Below are 21,481 nucleotides of genomic sequence, written 5' to 3' on the forward strand. Positions count from 1 at the left end.
AATGGTAAAATTCTCTCCCTTTTGCCAGCACCCAGAGCTCCCAACTCTTTTGCCTGCGACAATCTTAGGACTCCTGTATCAACACAGCTGCTACTTTCGCATTTCTGTATGGCTGCATCCATGGACACAAAGGGCTCCATCTTAGGCCTGGTGCAAAGGGCAGCGCAGCACTCGTGTAATATAATTTTACCACCCAGCACCCCATTATATTACTGGCAAATCTACATAGTACCATGAGAGTGTTGGTCTTACTAGTGTTCTTGCACACTGATTGCCGTTTATGCAACAGAAAATTACCAAAGAAAACACGGTCTTAAGTCAATTTCTTGTCATGTAAAGTGCGCATTATTCAAACACGGGTCGTCATGACAGGTACACTGCTTTAACGACTAAAGAGACTAGTTTCAGTTATTATAGACATTTCTATGTGCAGTAATGTGACTATAACGGGTATGTCCTGGTGGTAGAAGAACAAGAAATATAATGTGATTATTAAAACTAGTGCTCAGTGGATTAAATGGTATTGTGCCAGAAGGATTTTTAAATGATCAAATGTTTCCATCTAGATGGAAAGTTATGTTTGCTGATTCATGTCGTTTCAAAATCTTTGCTCCAGACTTTAAAAGCTCAACATGTATTAGTAGAATTGCCATAAAATGTTGCACAGATTTTCATGCTCCTCAGAGAATGAGTCCTAATGATTTCAGTAATTTTCTGACTTTTCTTCTTGTGCCACATTATGTTGACATTTGTGGCTTTGAGTAAAATGTCTCAACTAATGCGTAGTTTGACGTGACATTTGGGTCAGCATGGCTACAGACTTTTAACTCTCGTCTCTAAATTCTCTGCCTGTCTCCTGGCTAGGACGTATATCCCTGATTAAAATGAATATATTGCCTCGGTTGTTGTATCCTGTTCAAATGATTCCTGTCATATTTTCAAATAAGGTGATGAAAACCTGAATGGCTGGCTAAGTTCCTTCATATGGAGCAAGCGCAGACCAAAACTTAAGATGGCCACTTTGCAGCTTCCAGGTTCTGTAGGGGGCTTAGACTTACCAAATATCAGAACATATCAGCTGTGTACTCACATGAGGTATATTTATGACTGGGTTGTAAATAACTCAAGCTCTATTTGGTTGGAAGTTGAAGCTTCCCTTTCTAAGTATCCACTAAGGGACTTATTGTTCTTCAAGAAATGTAAAAATATTAGACTGAGTTGCAATAACCTGATTACAATTAACACACTTAGGGCCTGGAGATCAGTATGTCGGACTTGAGGGAAGGTCAAAGTTCACATCTGTCTTCACCCCCATTGTGAATAATCCTGATTTCCAGCCTGGGATGTTTGATGTTGGTTTTTAACAGTGGGGGAATAATGGTGTTCATAGACTGAGGGACTTATTCTCTGATAATGTGGTTATGACATTTGAACAAATGATAGAGAAATATTCTGTCCCCAGACATGATTTCTTTCGTTATTTGCAGATAAGGCATTATATCTTACACTCTACTACTTTAATTGAGAGTCATGAAAGTTCCCCTGTTGAGAAATTACTTTTTCTAACAGATAAAGAGATATCTGTGAGTCTATTTTATAAAACTATGTATTCCACACCCACTGTTGGGCTACAGAAGCTTAAGGGCACATGGGAGAGAGAGCTAAACATCACAATTGGTGATGAGTGGAATGATGTTTGGAGACATGCTAAATCAATTTCAGTCTGCAATCGCACCAAAGCGATACAGTTAAAGATTATACACAGAATGCACATATCCCCCAACCGCAGGCACCACTTCAACCCTACTCTCTCACCCATGTGCCTTAAATGCAAGATAGAAATTGGTACCCTAACTCATTGTTTTTGGTCATGTTTGAAACTGCAAATGTACTGGTCTAGTGTGTTGTCTGAGATACAAAAGATATTGGGCCTAGAACTGGAGATGGACCCTGTGTCTCTCATACTGGGCCTCCCAAGCCGACGCTTAACGTCCAAACATAATAAGAGGTTGTATTGTATTCTTACATAGGCAGCAAGGAAGAATATTTTATTGCAGTGGATTAAGGAAGAAGTACCAACTGTTAAAGGCTGGCAAAGAGTGGTGTTTGATCTAGTGCCATTGGAGTACCTGACATGTATATTACATTCAAAAACAGACCAATTCTGTAAAGTGTGGGAGCCCTATTTGAACTATGTGGAGCCTGATGTCTCTAATATCATGCTGCAGGGATTTTCTTGACTGCTCATACTGTACATTATTACTGTATATTCAAGTATTATTTATATGGATCTGAGCTGGTGTTCTGGTGTTTTGATATGTTTGTCTTGTTTACTTGTTTGTTTTGCTTGTTATTTTCATGAACCATATTGTGTAGACATCTTTTACTTGTAAAAGAGAAAAGTTTAATAAAAATATTGATAAAAAAAAAAACTCTTGTCTCTAACAAGTTTTTTCTAACCTTTTTCCTTCTTTAAAGATAACTGATCTTCTACTAACAATGTTGTTGATGCATAATGAATATGAGACAAAACCCCTTTTAAAAAATGCTGCCCATCTGAACTAAAATTCATCCAAAAGTCTTGTTGAACCATTTTTTTGGAATCCACACTGACCTATACTGTCATGAATAATTTATTTTTTCTTTCACTTAACAGCTCCTCTTTTGCTTGTTTTCCCAGCGCAACTGACAGTGGAGCTCTGCATTTATAGTTTCTGTCTTATACAACTCGTTTATACCAGTGAGGCTTTTCTGGCTCCATGGCTGCTGGATTTACTGTAGGGGTAGCCTCCTATTGGTTGATTAATTGTGACTACTGTGAATGAGAAGAGTAAGCTGGCCACATGTCTACAACTACCAATATAAACCCTGCAGATGAGCGCACACAAAGCTTAGCTCCCTCCTGCCACACACACAGGCCAGTAATATTCCAATTCATTATGTAATACAGTGCTGTAATACTGTGTTAGCAAAAATGCTCTCCATGTAGAAGGCAAGACACTAATATATATACATATATATATATATATATATATATATATATATATATATATATATATATATATATATATATATATATATATATATATATATATTATATATATATATATATATATATATATATATATACATATATATATACATATATATCATATATATATATACATATATACACATATATATATATATATATATATATATATACATATATATACATATATATATACATATATAGATAGATATACACATATAGATATATATATACCAATATATATATATTATATACACATAGATAGATAGATACAATAGATATATACACATATAGTATATATACACATATTATATATATAGATATGATATATAGATAGTATATAATATATATATATATATATATATATATATATATATATATATATATATATATATATATATATATATATATATAGTATATATATATATATATATATATTATATATATATATATATATATATATATATATATATATATATATATATATATATATATATAGTGGAAGCCCTTTGGTACACTCTGTGAAAAACACTTGGTTTTGGAAAATCTGAATGCAGCAAGATAAAAGAGCACAGAGGATGACACACCTGCTTGGAATCTCAACTAAGGCTATACCAGGAATAGTACCAGGTACCACGTACTATACACAACCATGGAAAAGCAAAAAACCAAGTGGAGTATAGCCGAGGCGTGGAAACAGTGTATACTCATCCAGCCCAGGTCCTAGCACATGTACAGGGGTGTGACCTGCAGTAACATGAGATGCTCACTGGAGGGCTCTGCTGCGTGCGATAATGTGTGAGGGATCTTAGATGTCCATGTTATGTTTGGCATCTTCTTGGATAGTATGGATCATTGGTGGTCTTATGAAATTACCAAGAAGTCTCTAATTGACAGGGGACTCTGTTTACAGTGTTCACTGAGTATTTAATCTGAACTTAGGTTAACACCCAATCTTCTTCTTATCAAGGGGATGTTATACAAGCGTGTATGGCTGGTGATAGGAGGTTTGCAGTACAAGCAAATGCAACTGAAATAAATCAAACTTTTTCTCCAGCCTTTGTGTCATGATAAACAGTATTTATTCTAAATTGCATACAAATCCTAAGACCAATCTTAAAGGCTATTGCCATTGTTTTTCTATGTTTTAGCACATTCAGCTCAAGGAACACAACATTTACACTTCCTATCAGGGATATTTGTACCCCAGAGGGGTACTTTGGCAGGTTCCAGGGAGGTACATGGGATGATATACGATGTAAAACATATAGATAAACTGTTTAAAAATGTTAGTTAGGTCTGTCTGCTTTACATCACAGCTGTGTGACGTGGTTGTGGTTATAATTATGGTTCTATAAAAATTCTGTATCTAGACATCAAATCATTTAACAAATAATCCCAAATATGAAAACAAAACAATGTCACATATAAATTCTTCCATCTGAGCAGTCTTATTTTTCATCTGTCATCATCGACATTAGTGAATATAGCATTGATCAGAATTGATCGCCAATTAATTTATTTACATTTAAGTTTGCATGTCAAGATGACTATGAACAAAGGTGTACAGGACATGGTAGGACATGTCTTGCAGGTTTTTTAGCAACATCAATATACATTGTGTGTGTGTGTGTGTGTGTGTTGTTGTGTTACAAACCTATCCAGGTTGTAGAGGGTGTGTGAGTTTCTGACAATGGTCTCCACTCCAAACTCTTGGGCCATCTTCATGATAGCCCCATCCCTCTCCTTCCCATAAGGCTCTGGGTCATATTCAAATGTCAACCTGGTCACTTTCCACTCCTGCAGCGAGAACACAGAAGCCGAGAGAGGGACAGAGAAAGATACAACTTTGTTAAAACTAAACAGAAAAGCATCCTGATCATGGTACCATTCAAGTGCTTGGATGCCACATGGTTCTCAGGATATAAGCTTGCTGTAAAGTGAATTTCAGAAATATAGGCTTGTAACAAGTGTTGTCGTTCATGTTCTACAGTAGCAGTAACTCTGATATGACATTATTTGGCAGAGCTCCTATAGTTGACCCTGTGATAAGCTGGAAAAAAACCCCTCCATACTATTAGGTCTCCATGTTAATAATGAAAAAACAGCAGTGTGTTATGTAAGGGCTGCTGTATAGAGATGGCTGCCTGGACCTAATCCCAACAGAGTCTCATCATAAATCAACTGCTCTTTTTTGATTCAGTGCTGTGTGAACATGCAAACTATGAAGGTCTATCAAGTGTACACTGTATGCATTTACTGTATCAGCAGCATAGTCCAAACTATGTGCTCAGTCACAAAAACAATAATCACAACCATATTTTTGGCTTCATTTCAGCTGCGGTGGTGGTCTACACATCCGGGGGGGGGGGGAGACACGGACGTACGGACAGCCGGTCATCAACTCCGTCAGCCGGGGGACGGACGGACGCTCATCGCCGTCAGCAGGGAGCTCCTAGCCGTCAACCGGGGGACGGCGGACGGCGGACGGACGGATGCTCGACACTGTCACGCGCGGAGTATAGCGGCGCTGACCGAGCGGTAGAGCGGCGCAGCGCCGCTGTTCCACCGTCTGGGGAGAACCCTGAATACCAATACCTATACCAATACTACAGGCTTTATAGACCTGTGTCATTATCATTATGTCATTTTCATTACATAATGCAACCAAGAACTGAAGAAAATGGGTGGAAGAATTAATCTGTTTAAATCACAAGTTAAATTCAAGTTTTTCCTGAAATCAACAGTTGCTTATTATGAGACAAAGAATGTCCTGGCTTCTGTAGCCAGCAGTAACAGTGTTATCTACAAGTCTGATAGTCTTACTGAAACTCATGCAGAACAATCTGCTGTCAGATAATCGCTCTCTGAATTGAATAGTTTTTAGTGTGTTACTGTAATTGAAAAGGGGCTTTCGAAAAGAGAGGGAAAGAGTATTAATCTTGGAATCTTTGGATTCTGTCACCTAAGAAGCACACTCATGTGGGAAACTCTACAGTTCAAGATGGAAAAACAACCAACACAAATATGACCATAAGAGCTCCTGACATTTGTCACAGTTTGTGTATGCCCATTAGTTGTTAAACAAGGATTGCAATAATTACTGGGCACAGCAGAATGGTTGAGGAAGTAGAACTTTGATGGAATCAGAAAATATTAATTTCAGCCTATAATTGGATACTTATAAGACTGGCCCTAACAGCTCATATGTGTCCTTTAACAACTCTGTGAGGACAATCCCAAGCAGAGTTTAAAAGCCTGCAACCCCCTCCGGCACTGGCCTTTTAACCATACCCAGTGTTGGGGAGTAACGAATTACATGTAACGACGTTACGTAATTTAATTACAAAATGTACGTAATTGTAATCCGTTACATTACTGGGAGAAAATATGTAATTAAATTACAGTTGCTTTTGGAAATTTCAATGATTACGACTTAAGTTATATTTGAAAAATCGCCGCCAAAGCTCGGATTTATTAAATAGTTTTTCGCCCCCCTGGATTCATGTTTGTTTTTAGTTTTTTTCATATCAACATCCTCCTTCCAAAACTGACGCTTATGATTGGCTCTCTCTGGTCATGTGCCATTCGACTCAACCGACAAACCGTACGGCGGCAGTCAGACTCAGCAGCAACAGTGTCGGCGGCGCACAAGATGTTCCTGGGCTGGAAATACAAAAAACACTTAATACAGACAGAAGCCAGGCTTCCCTGTATTACAAAGGTGGCTCTCTTTTTACCCGGCTAGATCACCATGGTAACTTATGCTTAGCTCATAACCTGGTCCCGACCATGTTCTGTTCAGAGTTTAATCATAAAATCGGTTATAAAAGCGCCGCTATTTCACTATTCAACTCATTTACAGCTGACGTCACCTTTACTTTGAAAGTCCAGTCGAGCTGGATCAGAACGGAGCATTTGTGCGGAGGGAGAGATCGCGCTGATCCGCTGCTGTTTACTTTCTCTCTGAGCGTCTCCGCCTACAGATGTTCAGCTGAGGGGATACGCTGCTCAGCTGTTGATCCGACTCGCGTCAGAAGGTCATTTATTTACTTTTATATACAGTCAGTCACCACTGAAGGAAGTTGTGCGCTCGCAGCGGGACAGATACTTAATGTCGTGGCGATGAATAAATTAATTGTTTCGCCTGTTATGTGTTGCCCAAACGCAAATCTTGAGTAGGTCTACTCTGTTTTCTCACATTTAAGAAGGTCTTTGTACAGAGACAACATGAGATTTGCTTGTAGCTACAGCACCTAAAAAACCCACTGTAACCTATTTTCATACGCACACCAAGCCTCGCTTTCAATAAAACACACACTGGCATTTTATAATTGCGATCAGTGAAATATATGAAAACAATATAAAACACAGTTCAAAACAACAGTTGTTGTTGCTCTAAAGCTTCATATTTAAAAGCAGCTCAATGTAGAGCTGTCAGAAATTAAAATCAGCCTCCTCTTGTCATATTTGGAGCAACACTGTTGCTTCAGGCTGTGATCAGGCTTTTTTGTATCGCTCATACTCTCTCCATTAAAACAACCTGCTCCTCTTGGCTGAAATCAGCCTGTTGTCGCTCCACTTAGTGAGGAAGTGAGCCTCTTCACAGTACAGGCCTAAGGTCAGACTCATAATATATGGTTAAACCTTTGAACTGAAAGGCTTATCACACTATAGGTCTTAAAATGTGAAAATGGTTAGCAGTTGAGAGATTTCATTCAAAATTAAGAAAAGTAAGCAAAATGTAATCAAATGTAATTAGTTACATTACTTTGAGAAAGTAATTGAAATAGTTACACTACTATTACATTTTCAACAGGGTAACTTGTAATTGTAACCAACTACATTTCCAAAGTAATCTTCCCAACACTGACCATACCACAGGTTAGTTAAAAAAAAGCACAGGGAGGCGGCTTTCAGTTATTAGGGCCCCGACTGTGGAACAGCCTGCCGGAGAACCTCAGGGTCGCAGACTGTTGAGGTTTTTAAAAAGAGGCTCAAGACCCACCTTTTCAATCAGGCTTTTAATTGATTTCTTTAATTCTCTGTAATTCCTTTTATGCTGTGTTAGTCCTAGCATTTGTATACTTTATCCTTTTTTACTGTTTTATTCCCTCATGTGTTTAGCCTCTATGCATTTCGCCTTATTTTACTGTTTAAGTCTGTCAGTTTTTAGCTCCAGTGTTTCCTCATGGGGGCCTGCCAGACTGGGAGTTGTCTCTGGTCTGCTGCTGGGGGTGCTGTCCCATGGACGGTATCAGCCCGGGTGGCTAGAGGGCTCTGCACCCTGGTGCGGAGCCTCCTGTCTGCCCGGGTTGGGGGCGGTCTCTGTGGCGGTGTTCCCTGCAGCCTTGGACTGTGATCTCTCTCAGTGTGGCTGGTCCCCAAAGGTAGCTTCATTCTCGCCTCAGGCCTTGGTGCCTGGCTATGTCTCGTTAGTGACAGCTAGTGTATATGTGGGTGTGAGTGCATGGGTCTATGTGTGCGTATGTGTGGGAGTATGTATATGAGTGTGTATGTGTTTGTGTGTCTCTCTGTGCATATCTGTGGGGGTGGGAGGGTTGGGTTCTTTTGATTTTCTTTTTTTGATTTTCTTTGTTGTTTTTAAATGTCTGTTGTTGTTTTTAATTCCTGTGAGGCACTTTGTGAATGAAAAGTGCCATGAAAAGTGCCATACAAATAAATAAAGATTGATTGATTGATTGATTGATTGATTGATTGACTGATTGATAGTAAGCACTGAAGATGCCTCTAGGATGAGAGGTCACACGTCTTCAAGAAACTGAAGCATATCCAGCTGCCTACGATACAGCAGTTTGAATTACCATGACCTGGGTGACTGAGAGACATCATCAACAGACATAATAAAAGTTGGTTAAAGTCCGTGTAAAGCAAATTCAGCCATTTTCTTCTAAAAACATTAAAGAGGTCATAAATTTCCTTAAGACATGTAAAAAGCCTTTCAACTACATAGAATTTAATTTTGGAGCTAGGCTTTACAAACTGTGTTTCAAAATTTCTGTGTTCAGGATTTAATGGGCGGGTCAGAAATCATGGCCGGGTTATGTAACGCGGTCATGATTAGCATAAACCCCACCCTGCTGCGGAAGCAGTACAAGTACGTTCAGTGCATTAGCTTAGGTGGTTTTTCCGCTAGCTCCCGAGTCTCGGCTAGCATCTCTTACATAGTTTGCAGCTAGCTAACCAGTCAACCAGTCAGCTAACCAGTCATGTCTCCTCCACGTCGCTTGAGCATCTTTCCTGAATGCCACAGTGTGCAGGGTAACGGGCTGTTCGCTTATTTAAGGTTCCTATGGACTACAACATAAGGAAACGGTGGATCAATTTTGTTAAGAGGAGCTACTGTGGAGAGTTCAAAGTCACCACCAACACCTGACTTTGCAGTGTCCACTTTACCCCTGATAGTTACAGCAACTGTCACCAGGTAAAGTCTGGATTTCCGAAGAGTCCGTTGATGCTGGTCAGTGGGGCCAAACCGACCCTCTCCATCCTGCCGACAGTGGGTGCTCTCATCTCCGCCACCGGCATTATGTGCCTGCCTGCGACCCTCTCCGTCCCGCCGACAGCGAGTGCTCTCATCTCTGCCACCGGCATTATGTGCCCGCCACCGACCCTCTCCGTCCCGCTGACAGCGGATGCTCTCATCTCCGCCACCGCCATTATGTGCCGTAATGTAAAACATGGACCGAGGGACACCTGAAATGAGCGCCCTGGAAGGGTTTTTTTTTCACGGACATTAGATGCTTTTATACAGAGAAAAACCGGAGCAGCTAGCTCAGACAGAGTCAACATGTGAGTTATCATTTTCTGTGCGCATGCAGCATGCATGTTTCAGTTATTTCATAACTAAAGCTACTCCACAGCTGGTATTATCCCTCAAAACTGATAAAAAAATTTAGCAGACAGAGTAATTGGGGAGCTTGTGGTAATAAAGTAACTATTAAAAAAGTAGATGTATGAAAGAAGTATGGAAAGTACATGGAGGAGGCTCCCCTCCCAGCGCCTCTAACTGACACGCCCCAAGCGTTTCACAGCAGAGAGAAGTGCTTGTTTTTCTTTCTTTTTCTTTTTGAGACCTAATTCTATACGATTTTTTTTATCTTTCAAATTTGGTTCAGTGGTCAATGACACATGTTTCTGTGGTGTGACAAACTCATAACACAAATGTATTGCTGCTTTACACGGACTTTAACATTCCTTAAACCACTCAAACAGTGGATGCTGATGCCAGCAAATATAGGGCCCTATCAGTGTCCAACATAAAAAAAATTTCTTACTGGCCAGCTTGGCCAGTAGATTCGAGTTTTACTGGCCCCATGTGTAATTATAGTGGCCCAGCCATGAAAAAATGAAAATAACAGTTTTTTTGAAATACAGAAAAAAAAAGACTTGTTTATTTATTGAAATGGTTCCCATTTAATTGTTTAGAGAGTCTGTCCATGCAAAATCAGTATGATCTGGCATTGATGGCAAAAAGTAATAGGGGTTTGCATAATAGTTTGGCGTAATGTAACGCTGTCACTGTGATGATAAATGACACTTAAATATTGAATCTGTGTCTATAATAACCACACCCTGACATGTAAATGTGACATCTGTCTTGATTCGTTTAATTTAACTTAAAATATGGACAACTGACTGCATAATATATGAATCAGAAACAGAAATGCTTTACAGCAGCTCCCATTCAAAGTCAAGAATATGCAGAAAAATAGTAATGATAATAATAATAATAATAATAATAATAATAATAATAATAATAATAATAATAATAAACTATATATATGCTGCATATTTATAATAGAAGCCTACTGCAACTGTACTTTTTTTTACCATTAAATGTCATTTTATGCATTATCATATTCTATAATGTTCTGTTATGGAGTACATCACTTCACTGCTGACAGAAAAGAAAGCAGCTCACTGCCAGTTGCAGCTTCTTATCGTGATCTGCAGTCTTTGTTAATTTTTTGTCTCCGTGATTGTTATTATTAGTAGCTACCGATCAAAAATCACAGTTACATGTAAGGATGTGGTTATTATAGACATATTCAATATTTACCTGTCATGTATCATCACAGTAACAGTGTTACATACATTAGCACATTTTTGTGAGGAGGGAATTAAACGCCTGTCCCAAATAAATGCCTGGACTGTTAAGTGAGTGAAACAAATAAACGCCCGGCTATTATTTGGTATTTTACGGTAGTTCCCGCATCATCAGCACGAGCTGAACAATAAATCTAACACAGCAAGAGAGGCGGGACTTAAGGCAGAACAGCCAGTCATCAGCCGGTCAGACTCAAAGCCGGTGTCATGTCTGAAGCAGCAACAGGAGAGTGAGAGGGAGGGGGAGAGGAGGCAGCTGCAGCGAGCGCAGATACAGAGCGGCCAGAGAAAATGAGCGACTGTAGTGAGGCGTATGTGCAAAACTACGGATAAACGGCAGAAAAAGTGTGGATGTGGAACTCTCGCACCGGGAAAAGTGTCCCCCACGGGTGCGACGCCCCTGACCGCCGTCAGCCTTTGCCGGAAACTGCCGACATACTTCACAATACATTACGCCGTTGCGGTGGTTCAGCCAGGTATACTGATCCCTCCACCTCGGGAGAAATCACCTTTTCCTCTTCTCGTACTCGTAGCACTCCTTTGCCGACATTTTTCCGAATCACTTTCCCGCCGTCACTCTAAGCATTTCCCGCATGCATTCTAGCGAAGCACGATTGTCGTACGAGCAGTGACTGGCTAATCACTGTAGTCAGTGTAATCAGCGATTGGTCAGTCACATGCCCTGCACCTACTTTTACTGGCCCCGGGCCATCGGGCCATGGGTTATGTCGAACCCTGCCTATGATTTCCGCGATCACGGAATCGCGGAATTGGGCGATTGAAACGGAATCTACTTTTTAACGCGGAATATCACGGAATTTGACATAATTTCACTGAAATGTTGTTCTCGTGTGGAAGAGGAACGTTTGCCTGGGGAAAACTGCACGAGGGGAACCAAATCTGGGTGGCACAACAAGTCGCCGCCACCCCCCTCCCCCCAGACTGAGCTCCCCCGTCAAAACAATGCAAGCATGGCGAAGCGGCTGCCCACAGCTCCGTCTGCGTCGGCGAAAAAGCTGAGAAACTTGACATCTACCCCTCAGTACAGACCTGAGCAGTTCCCGAACGACTTGTATGTGTCAGGTGAACTGTTGTTTTGCAAAGAAGAAGACCTGAGAAATCATAATTAAAGGTGTAATGCGTCAGAGTTAGCCACCTGTCCGATTCATATTATCGGCATATAATACCAGAGTAACTGTTAACTGCTGCTAACAGTAGCTGCTGTTAGCTAGCTAGCCCCGTTAGCCACAGCCCTCTTAGCTGACTCTGCCTGGTGTGGGAGGCTTTTCTGGATCTGCCTGAGAGCTGACCATGTTTTTATTCAATGAAACCCATAAAAACACAAAATATGCTACTGTATGAAGACATGATGAAGTCAAAATGTTTTTGATGCACTTTACTGTACTGTACGGTACAGTATTGAGGAAATATGTTTGTCACCTCAATTAATTTAAGGTAATTTCTATTTAATTTGTGTAAATTTTAGTTATTTACATTAAAAACACACTGTTTTTGGTAGTATAATAAGAGTAAATCAGGATTCCCAAAAATTAAAACGGAAAAAATGAAATTCCCAAAAATTAAAACGGAAAAAACGGAATTTGGAAAAAAATAAAATGGAATTTGGGAAAAAATAAAACAGATTTTATAGGGCCCTACAAATACCTTATTTCACACAGAGTAGAAGAGTCAGCAGAATAGTTTGACAAAAGATTAGGATTTTAGGCTTTGTTTCACAGGTTATAAGCCTGTGTTTTGGCTCAGTCTAGTGTTTGCATGATGCAAGTTTTTGTCCCTGACAGACAAATAGAGGACATGCAGTGGGCAGAATACAGACCTTTAAAAGCCTTGGAAAAACATCAGTGGGCTGCCCTCTGACGACAAACAATCTGGAGTTGAGCTTCTTCAAACTGTTGTCGAGGTCCTCCAGAGCCTCCAGCAGAAACCTGTGCACAGACAAACACAAAGGAACATAATGAGTGAGAAATATTACCCGCTGCTAAGGCATCCAGCTCATTCGCTGAAAGTAAATGCGGGGGGAGGGTGGAGCCCACTATGAACTACGGGAGCTCATGGGGAGCGGCGGCAGAGCAAGTTAAAGAAAAAAATCGATTTTCATTTTTTGAAATTTTCCTAAACCACAAACTCGAGTTTGGAGTGCAACACCACTGAGGTAAATACAAATCCCAGTTGTGTAACGGTTTGTCAGACCTAAAGTAGGTGTTAACTACAAACAAAACTCATGACATCGTAACAATGTCATGAGTTGAAAATGTGTGCGTTTAAGTAAACATGAATTGAATGCTGTGACCTTACCCTCTTACTGAAGTTACATAGAGCTGAAAAGTGTGACAGAGACACAATTCACTCTGTTACAAGACACTCTATCATCAACATGATGCTGAAGATTTTCAGCAGTTAAACCAAATCACACAGGACATTTGTAGGGCTTTATGTCATTGTTTTGAGGGATCGATCTCTGAAATCAGTACAAAATTGCTTGTTCTGCAAATACTTATCAAAGCTTTAAAAAATGTGTTTTTCTTGTCAATAAAAAACATAGTTTAAGTCATCCAGGGGCAGCTGGTCAATAGAGTGCAATTTATTGTTATGATCAGCTTCATTACTGTTATAAATGTTATTCCTAATTTATTAAACTATACAAACTTGTAACACAGGGTGTTGCAGCAGAAAGACATGTACATCCTTTAGGGTGATTTAAATTTGCCTGAAAATAACCCAGGATGGACTGGTCAAGGGATTTTTTTTTTACCCTAAATGCACTCGCAGCAATGCAATCTCTATGGATTTGCACCCGCGTGTCTTCATCATATGTAACCTGGTGGCGTTTACATGCTTATTCGGGGTGTCATTTCCTGACCTGGAAAGTCATTCTTCTGACCTTTTTGTTCTCATCAGCTTCATTAAGTCTTATTGCGGGAACAACAGGGATGCTTGAAGACATGTTGTATTTTATTACTGAGACATTCAATGTCACATTGACATCCGTTTCCACAAAAATATATATCTTGACTGACTGGAATTCTAACAACACAGTAAAGTCATCTTGTCTAACTTTACCACAACTCAATGGAGCAAATCAATCATGGGGTCACAATAACTACTATTTATTGTGACTTATATATTACATCGGTCATATCTGATGCTTGTATGCATGTTTTCCTGCTGCATTACTGCTGCTATAGATGTTTAAGGTTGAACTTAATTTAACAACTGTACATACTGCTGACCGGTTTAATCGGCAGCAAAGAATCATATTCTGTACGATCATCATATGTTAGTAGCTGATCCTATGAGAACTATGAATCCAGCTTTTTTGTGACAATGTGTTTTATCTAACTTAAGAAAGAGAAGAATGTTCTAAACACATAAGGACCTTCATCCTTCAGTTTTTGAGAAACGTTTGAAATCATCAAATCTGGAGATTCATGGGTTTCACTTGACAGAAAGGGGAGGATAAATGTAATCTAATAAAGTAACCAGTAGCTAAAGCTGTCAAGACAAATGTAGTGCAGTAAACATATCTGTGCCTCTGAGATGTAGTTGAGTAGAAGAATGAAGTAGCATCAAATGGAAATCCTCAAGCAAAGAGGGTCAATTTCATTGGTTACACTGCCAAAACTGCCTTTCTATCACCCCAACAGCTGAATGTAAATTGTTATATAAATGACACGTTATCAGGCCCAGTGCCGCTGCTCTTTATCCTGCTCCAATAGGTCAGTGTCTTTACATCCAGAGGTGATGTGCTTGTAGGCGGCAGAGGTAGCTTATTAAACCCGGCAGGACAGTCGACATTCTGCTGCGCAATGCGGTGTGTACATAATTCACGAACACGTAATTGCTTCAAACAAACGGTTGTTATTGGCGGTGATTTGCGGGTTGGAATCATGACCCACTTTTTGTTCCGTCCACCAAACTTGAGTGGGAAGTTGGGCGAAAGATCGTGCATCTGTTTTTCTGTAACGATTTGTAGCTAGACAATTTCTTTAAAATAAATTCAACCATTACTTAGTTCACGTGTATGCCGAAGAGACAAGTGGACAATGCTGATTAATTAAAGGAAGGGGTCTTCTTCTAAGAGGGGTACTTTGCCGATATATAAGAATAACATTAAATTGTTCTTTCCGCCTATGCTACCTAGCATGTCAGTCTCTCTATTTTAAGCTAGCGTTTGCTAACCTACGTGGAGTGGAGGCCCAAGCCTAAACCCCAAGCGCAGACGTTGACAAGGCGATGAATTTTACCAATGGCGACATAATTATTATTTTCATGTTCTACGAGCTTTACCTGGAACTTAATCATGTTACAGATCAAGTTAAGTTACAAACCTCCATCGGTTGATTCCCACGTTAGCGGCGCCAGCAAACCACGGGTCCAGGATATAAACACAGCGCACTGTGTCCGCTCCGTTCAGGGCCTCCTGCAACGCCGGATTATCGTGCAACCGCAGACCTTTGCGAAACCAGTGCACTGAATTCACCACCATGATTACTTTTTATTCCATCTCCGGGGAAAGATCCATAGAGAATCCGTCAAAATGAAGCCAGAAAATACACTGATTCAAGAGTGAAATACGCAGTCCTGGAGACTCCCAAAACTTCACTTTCTGTCAAACGAACACCAACACTGAGGGGGCGTGGACAGTGCGCTGTGTGACTGCTTAGATGTTATTATCCCTCCATCTGTTCACTGATTGGACAGACGGTAAAACGTCAGCATGAATTATAAAACTGAAACACGTTGATTGGTTGACTGGCGAACGGGAGAGAGCTGTGTGAAGAGTTGTGTCACGTTACCGACAAGGAGCAGTGTCCACATCTGATATATGATTAAACCACACATGGTACATGTTTGTATAAAACCCCATGCAGATGTTACATTCTGTCTGAATTCTTGCATCACAAATGTTATGATTCATAGAAAAAACACTCTATCAATTGTTTTCGCTACTTGACGAATGTGTTCACTTAGGTCTATTTGAGTTAGTTAAGTTATATACTACAAGTAAGTATGTCACTATTTTTAGCTACACTTGGCTAAGTTGGGAAAGTTTGTGTATCCATAAAAGCTAACTGCGACAAATAGGCCTTAAGGGAAAACAGAATAAAGAAATCATGCTAATAAATAATGGTGTACATGTATATGACCTAAAAATAACCTCCAGTCCTCTGCAGATATGAAAAATAGCATCAGATTAAAGAAGCCTTTGAGCCTCATGAAGACATGACAGAGAGGTGCTTGTGAAGGAGTTACTCCAGTAGTAGATGTGTAATATCTTGTACTTGACTGAGTTTGTTTGTGGTATTTAATTGTTAACAGGACCACAATTGTCTTTGTTCTGCCTCAGAAGTTTCTTGAAGACATAGCCTTGATGTATCCACCTACTAAACTATAATGGTGAAAGTAGATTACTGAGTTGGCTTAGATTTGTTATGATTCAAAACTTAATGTTGTGTTTTTTATGTCTGCTGACTGGAAGCAACATACGTAGTCCAAAACAATAAGGTAATGCTCTGCTCAAGACTTTTGCTTACTGATTAATCAGATTACTAACATTTAACTCAGCTCCCCTCTACCAAGTCTCACCAACCCAAGCTTTGGCAAAGCCAGTGAACTTCCTGCTCCTCAAGATGCCGCTTAAAATGGCCCAGGCAGCAACAGCAGCACTGACATGGCTAAGGGTAAGGTGTTCAGCAGTGGCAACTCTAGCTACAACAGCCCTTAGGTCGGTCAATATGAGGTTGCTTACGCAGCTTCTCCGTATGATGTCGGTGCTCCACCTGGCAGCTTTAGCGGAGGCTATGGTAGTAGCTCAGCTGGTGTTGATGGAGTTGACGACTCCTACAGGTTTTCTCAAGCCCCTCGAGTCCAACAGTGGCAGGATGCAATACCTCTCCTTCACACACTTGGTGTATCACTCTATTGCTGAAGGAGCTGCCCAGTGCTGAGATAGTGACCTGCATGTGGTGAGACACCAGCAGCGATGATGGCTTATCCATCATCCTTCTCTCTCCCACCACCTGCACTGTGTCAAGAGGGTATCCCAGGATGGAGCTGGCCTTGATAAGTTTATCAAGTCTCTTCCTTCCTGCTGATGAGATGCTGCCGCTCTAGCAGACTTCTCCATAGAAAATGGCTGATGCCACCACAGAGTTATTGAAAGTTGTCAGAAGTGCCCTGAACTTCATAGGACCTGAGCCTCCTCATCCGATGGAGTCCTCTCTGACCTTTCTTACATGATGCTGCAATGTGATCAGTCCAGTCCAGTTCATTGTTCAGGTGAACTCCCAGGTACTTGTAAGATGTCACCATACCAATGTCCGTTCCCTGGATGTTCACCTGTGTGCAGGGTTATCCACTCCTGCAGAAATCCACCACCAGCTCTTTTGTGTCTGGGCATTGTGCTGAAGGTGGTTCCACTGGCACCAGTCTACAAAGTTCTTATTAAGTTTGTCTGTCCTTGATGAGAAGTCTGCAGTGTACAGGGTGAACAGCAAAGTGGCCAGGCCCGTTCCCTGTCCTGAGTCCTCAAATGCTGTGATCAGTTGGTGAGGTAGTCGAGTATCCAGGAATACAAGGTGTTGGTCCACCCCTGTGAGCTGTCCAGGAAGAAGATGATGGCATTGTCCACTCCGAAGCCAGGTTGATAAAATAATAAATCCATAAAAGGACTCACCAGAGGGTGGAGATGGACAGGGACCAGCCCCTCCAGGGTCTTCATCATTGGTGAACTGAAAGCAACTGGTCTGTAGCTGTTGAAGAGATGATGGCTCTAGTTTTCTCAATTTGTACATTTAATATAGCACAATGTTTTACAAAAGGGTTAAAATATAATCCTGCCTCACACTGTACACTGAAATGTGTTTTCATAAATTGAAATACTGTAATGATTGTTACACTGAGCACAGACTAAAGTAAATGGTTTTACGCCCAACTAGTAGTTGTTCTGAGATATTGCTTCAGATACTAGCAAAGCAACAGTACAGTATCTTTAAACGTTTCAGTTACAGCTGAAATTGACAAAAGAGATACTGGCAGATTTTATATGTGAACTTGTTGATTCTTCTCGGATGTGAGTGGGGGTCATAATGTTATTGGATGTGCTTCATGTTGTTTAAGTTTAGCATACTGCTACGGTGTGTTTTACTTGTGAAGAATAAACACACACACACACACACGTATTGTTATATCTGATGTTTATATAAAACACAAATTATCTAAATACATTGAAACTCATTGTTTCACAGTTCCTGACATTCAACCCTAGTTGACATTGCTATGTTAGTTAGGATCACTTCTTTATTTTAGTAATGTTAATTGTCATGAGAGTAATATTGAAGTGATTGATTCATTTCAGCTATTATGTCTTTCATTACATTCCCAGAAGTTCACATACTTAGCGTGCATCTTGTTACACCACGTTATAGACAGTTGAGCCCAAAAGCAAACAATGAGGCGGGGAGTAGTGTGCAAGGTAATTTATTTAACTTGTTGGATGTAGATGGAGGAGGAGAGGTTGGTCACGGTGGCACTGGAGGATAGCATGGTGAGTAGAGACTCTGCCGAGAGCAGGGCAAAGCTGATGGCTACAGAGATGCGGAAAACTGGCTTGCCAGAAGTGGAGCCACTGGTTGCTGGGAATGCTGGGGAACATTTGAGGTAGCACAAAGAAATATTATATCTCCTAGAGAAAGCAAGTAGTTATACCAAGGGAGTAGGTTTGATTTTGAGATTGGTGGGGACACAAAAGTGCTCCAAGGCAGCACTCATGAAAGTTGACTATTTTTTTACATTAGCAATCATAATTTCACATCATGCAGATGTTATAGGTTTAAGACACTAATGAAAGACAAGGAGGCAACTTCGAAAAGTTTTGAAGCTACATGGGTGAAGCATTGCTATTCAGATCATCATCACACTAACATTTGTCACAGTGCTGAATCTCATGACTAACATATCCATCATAAATTTTAACCTCACCTGTGAATTTCCAGCCTCTCTTTCATCTTCTCCTCCTACATCTCCTCCAGCCTCTCTTCCTTCATCTGCTCCAGCCTCTCCTTCTCTACCTCCTCCTGCCTCTCTTACTCTACCTTATCTGGCCTCTCCTCCTCCATCTCCTCCAGCCTCTCTGTGTCTGTCACCTTACAAAAATACAGTCAGGTCCACAAATATTGGGACATCGACACAATTCTCTTCTTTTTGGCTCTATACACCACTACAATGGATGAAACAAACAAGGTGTGCTTTAACTGCAGACTTTCAGCTTTAATTTGAGGGTATTTACATCCAAATCAGGTGAATGGTGTAGGAATTACAACAGTTTCTATATATTATTCCTACTTTTTAAGGGACCAAAAGTAATGGGACAAACTAAACAATAATAAATCAAACTTTCAATGTTTAATACTTGGTTGCAAATCCTTTGCAGTCAATTACAGCCTGAAGTCTGGAAGTCATAGACATCACCAGACCCTGGGTTTCATCCCTGGTGATGTTCTGCCAGGCCTGTACTGCAACGGTCTTCAGCTCCTGCTTGTTCTTGGGACATTTTCCCTTCAGTTTGGTCTTCAGCAAGTGAAATGCATGCTCAATCGGATTCAGGTCAGGTGATTGACTTGGCCATTGCATAACATTCCACTTATTCGACTTAAAAAACTCTTTGGTTGCTTTTGCAGTATGCTTCGGGTCATTGTCCATCTGCACTGTGAAGCGCCATCCAATGAGTTTTGCAGCATTTGGCTGAATATGAGCAGATAAAATTGCTCGAAATACTTCGGAATTCATCCTGTTGCTTTTGTCAGCAGTTATGTCATCAATAAATACAAGGGAACCAGTTCCATTGGCAGCCATACATGCCCACGCCATGACACTACCACCACCATGCTTCACTAATGAGGTGGTATGTTTTGGATCATGAGCAGTTCCTTTCCTTCTCCACACTCTTCTCTTCCCATCACTGTGGTACAAGTTGATCTTGGTCTCATCTGTCCATAGGATGTTCTTCCAGAACTGTAAAGGCTGTTTTAGGTGTTGTTTGGCAAATTCTAATCTGGTCTTCCTGTTTTTGATGCTCACCAATGGTTTTCATCTTGTGGTGAACCCTCTGTATTCACTCTGGTGAAGTCTTCTTTTGATTGTTGACTTTGAAACACACACACCTGCCTCCTGGAGAGTGTTCTTGATCTGGCCAGCTGTTGTGAAGGGGTTTTTCTTCACCAGGGAAAGAATTCTTCTGTCGTCCACCACAGTTGTTTTCCGTGGTCTTCCAGTTGATTTGGCCACACCTAATGTTTTCGCGATTTCTCTGATGGGTTTGTTTTGATTTTTCAGCCTAATGATGGCTTGCTTCACTGACAGTGACAGCTCCTTGGATCTCATCTTTAGAGCTAACAGCAACAGATTCCAAATGCAAGTGTCACACCTGGAATCAACTCCAAACCTTTTACCTGCTTAATTGATGATGGGATACTGAGGGAGTAGCCCACACCTGTCCACGAAATAGCTTTTGAGTCAATTGTCCCATTACTTTTGGTCCCCTAAAAAGTAGGAATAATATATAGAAACTGTTGTAATTCCTACACCGTTCACCTGATTTGGATGTCAATACCCTCAAATTAAAGCTGAAAGTCTGCAGTTAAAGCACATCTTGTGTGTTTCATTTCAGATCCATTGTAGTGTGTATAGAGCCAAAAAAAGAGAGAATTGTGTCGATATCCGAATATTTATGGACCTGACTGTATGTTGATGCATGACATATGAACAGATACATTAGGGATACAATGATCATAGAGCTTGATGGTACAGTTATTGACTGAGCAAAAAGGCTTTTACTAAATATTAATATTACTAAGTATTAATTAATTATATTTTATAATCATAAAATCACATGATCATCTAGAATGTGAGGTTTTATTGTATTTTTGTTTTTAAACCGTTGCTCACTTCTACACAAATACATGAAAATAAGAATTAAAAATAACTTTAAAAAAGTCTCTTTGGCAACAAATATTCTCTTTTATTCAATATCTGTATTGTTGAGCCTCTACCTATACACCCTTGAAGTAACTTAGACTTTGACTCCTAAGAAGTCTCTTATAACCAGTTTTCTTCTCTTTGACATCCTTCAAATCCTATACAGCACACACGCACGCACACACTTACACGCACGCAAACAGACACAAACACAAATGTAAATGACACCACTGATATTAAAATCCGTCAAGCGGACGTGACCCAGGAAGAACGAATGCCGAACGTGTTGACAACTTGCAGTTGCAGATAACATGCACTGGGCGC

The 21,481-nt window shown here is 40.3% G+C and overlaps 1 protein-coding gene across 2 annotated transcripts in view; it reads right to left on the reverse strand.

Annotated features, from left to right (window-relative positions):
- The window catches only part of cry2 (cryptochrome circadian regulator 2), a 34,592-nt gene extending 18,754 nt beyond the window's left edge, over positions 1-15,838 (reverse strand). For both annotated transcript variants that reach the window (XM_030426953.1, XM_030426952.1), the window contains exons 1-3: positions 15,511-15,838; positions 12,999-13,107; positions 4,689-4,831 (exon numbers count right to left, since the gene is read on the reverse strand). In XM_030426953.1, coding sequence (XP_030282813.1) covers positions 4,689-4,831; positions 12,999-13,107; positions 15,511-15,668 — 410 coding nt within the window. In that variant the 5' untranslated portion in view covers positions 15,669-15,838. The remainder of the gene's footprint in view (positions 1-4,688; positions 4,832-12,998; positions 13,108-15,510) is intronic.
- Between the last annotated feature and the right edge of the window lie 5,643 nt (positions 15,839-21,481).

The sequence above is a fragment of the Sparus aurata genome, chromosome 8, assembly GCF_900880675.1.
Source record: "Sparus aurata chromosome 8, fSpaAur1.1, whole genome shotgun sequence".
Classification (NCBI taxonomy): domain Eukaryota; kingdom Metazoa; phylum Chordata; class Actinopteri; order Spariformes; family Sparidae; genus Sparus; species Sparus aurata.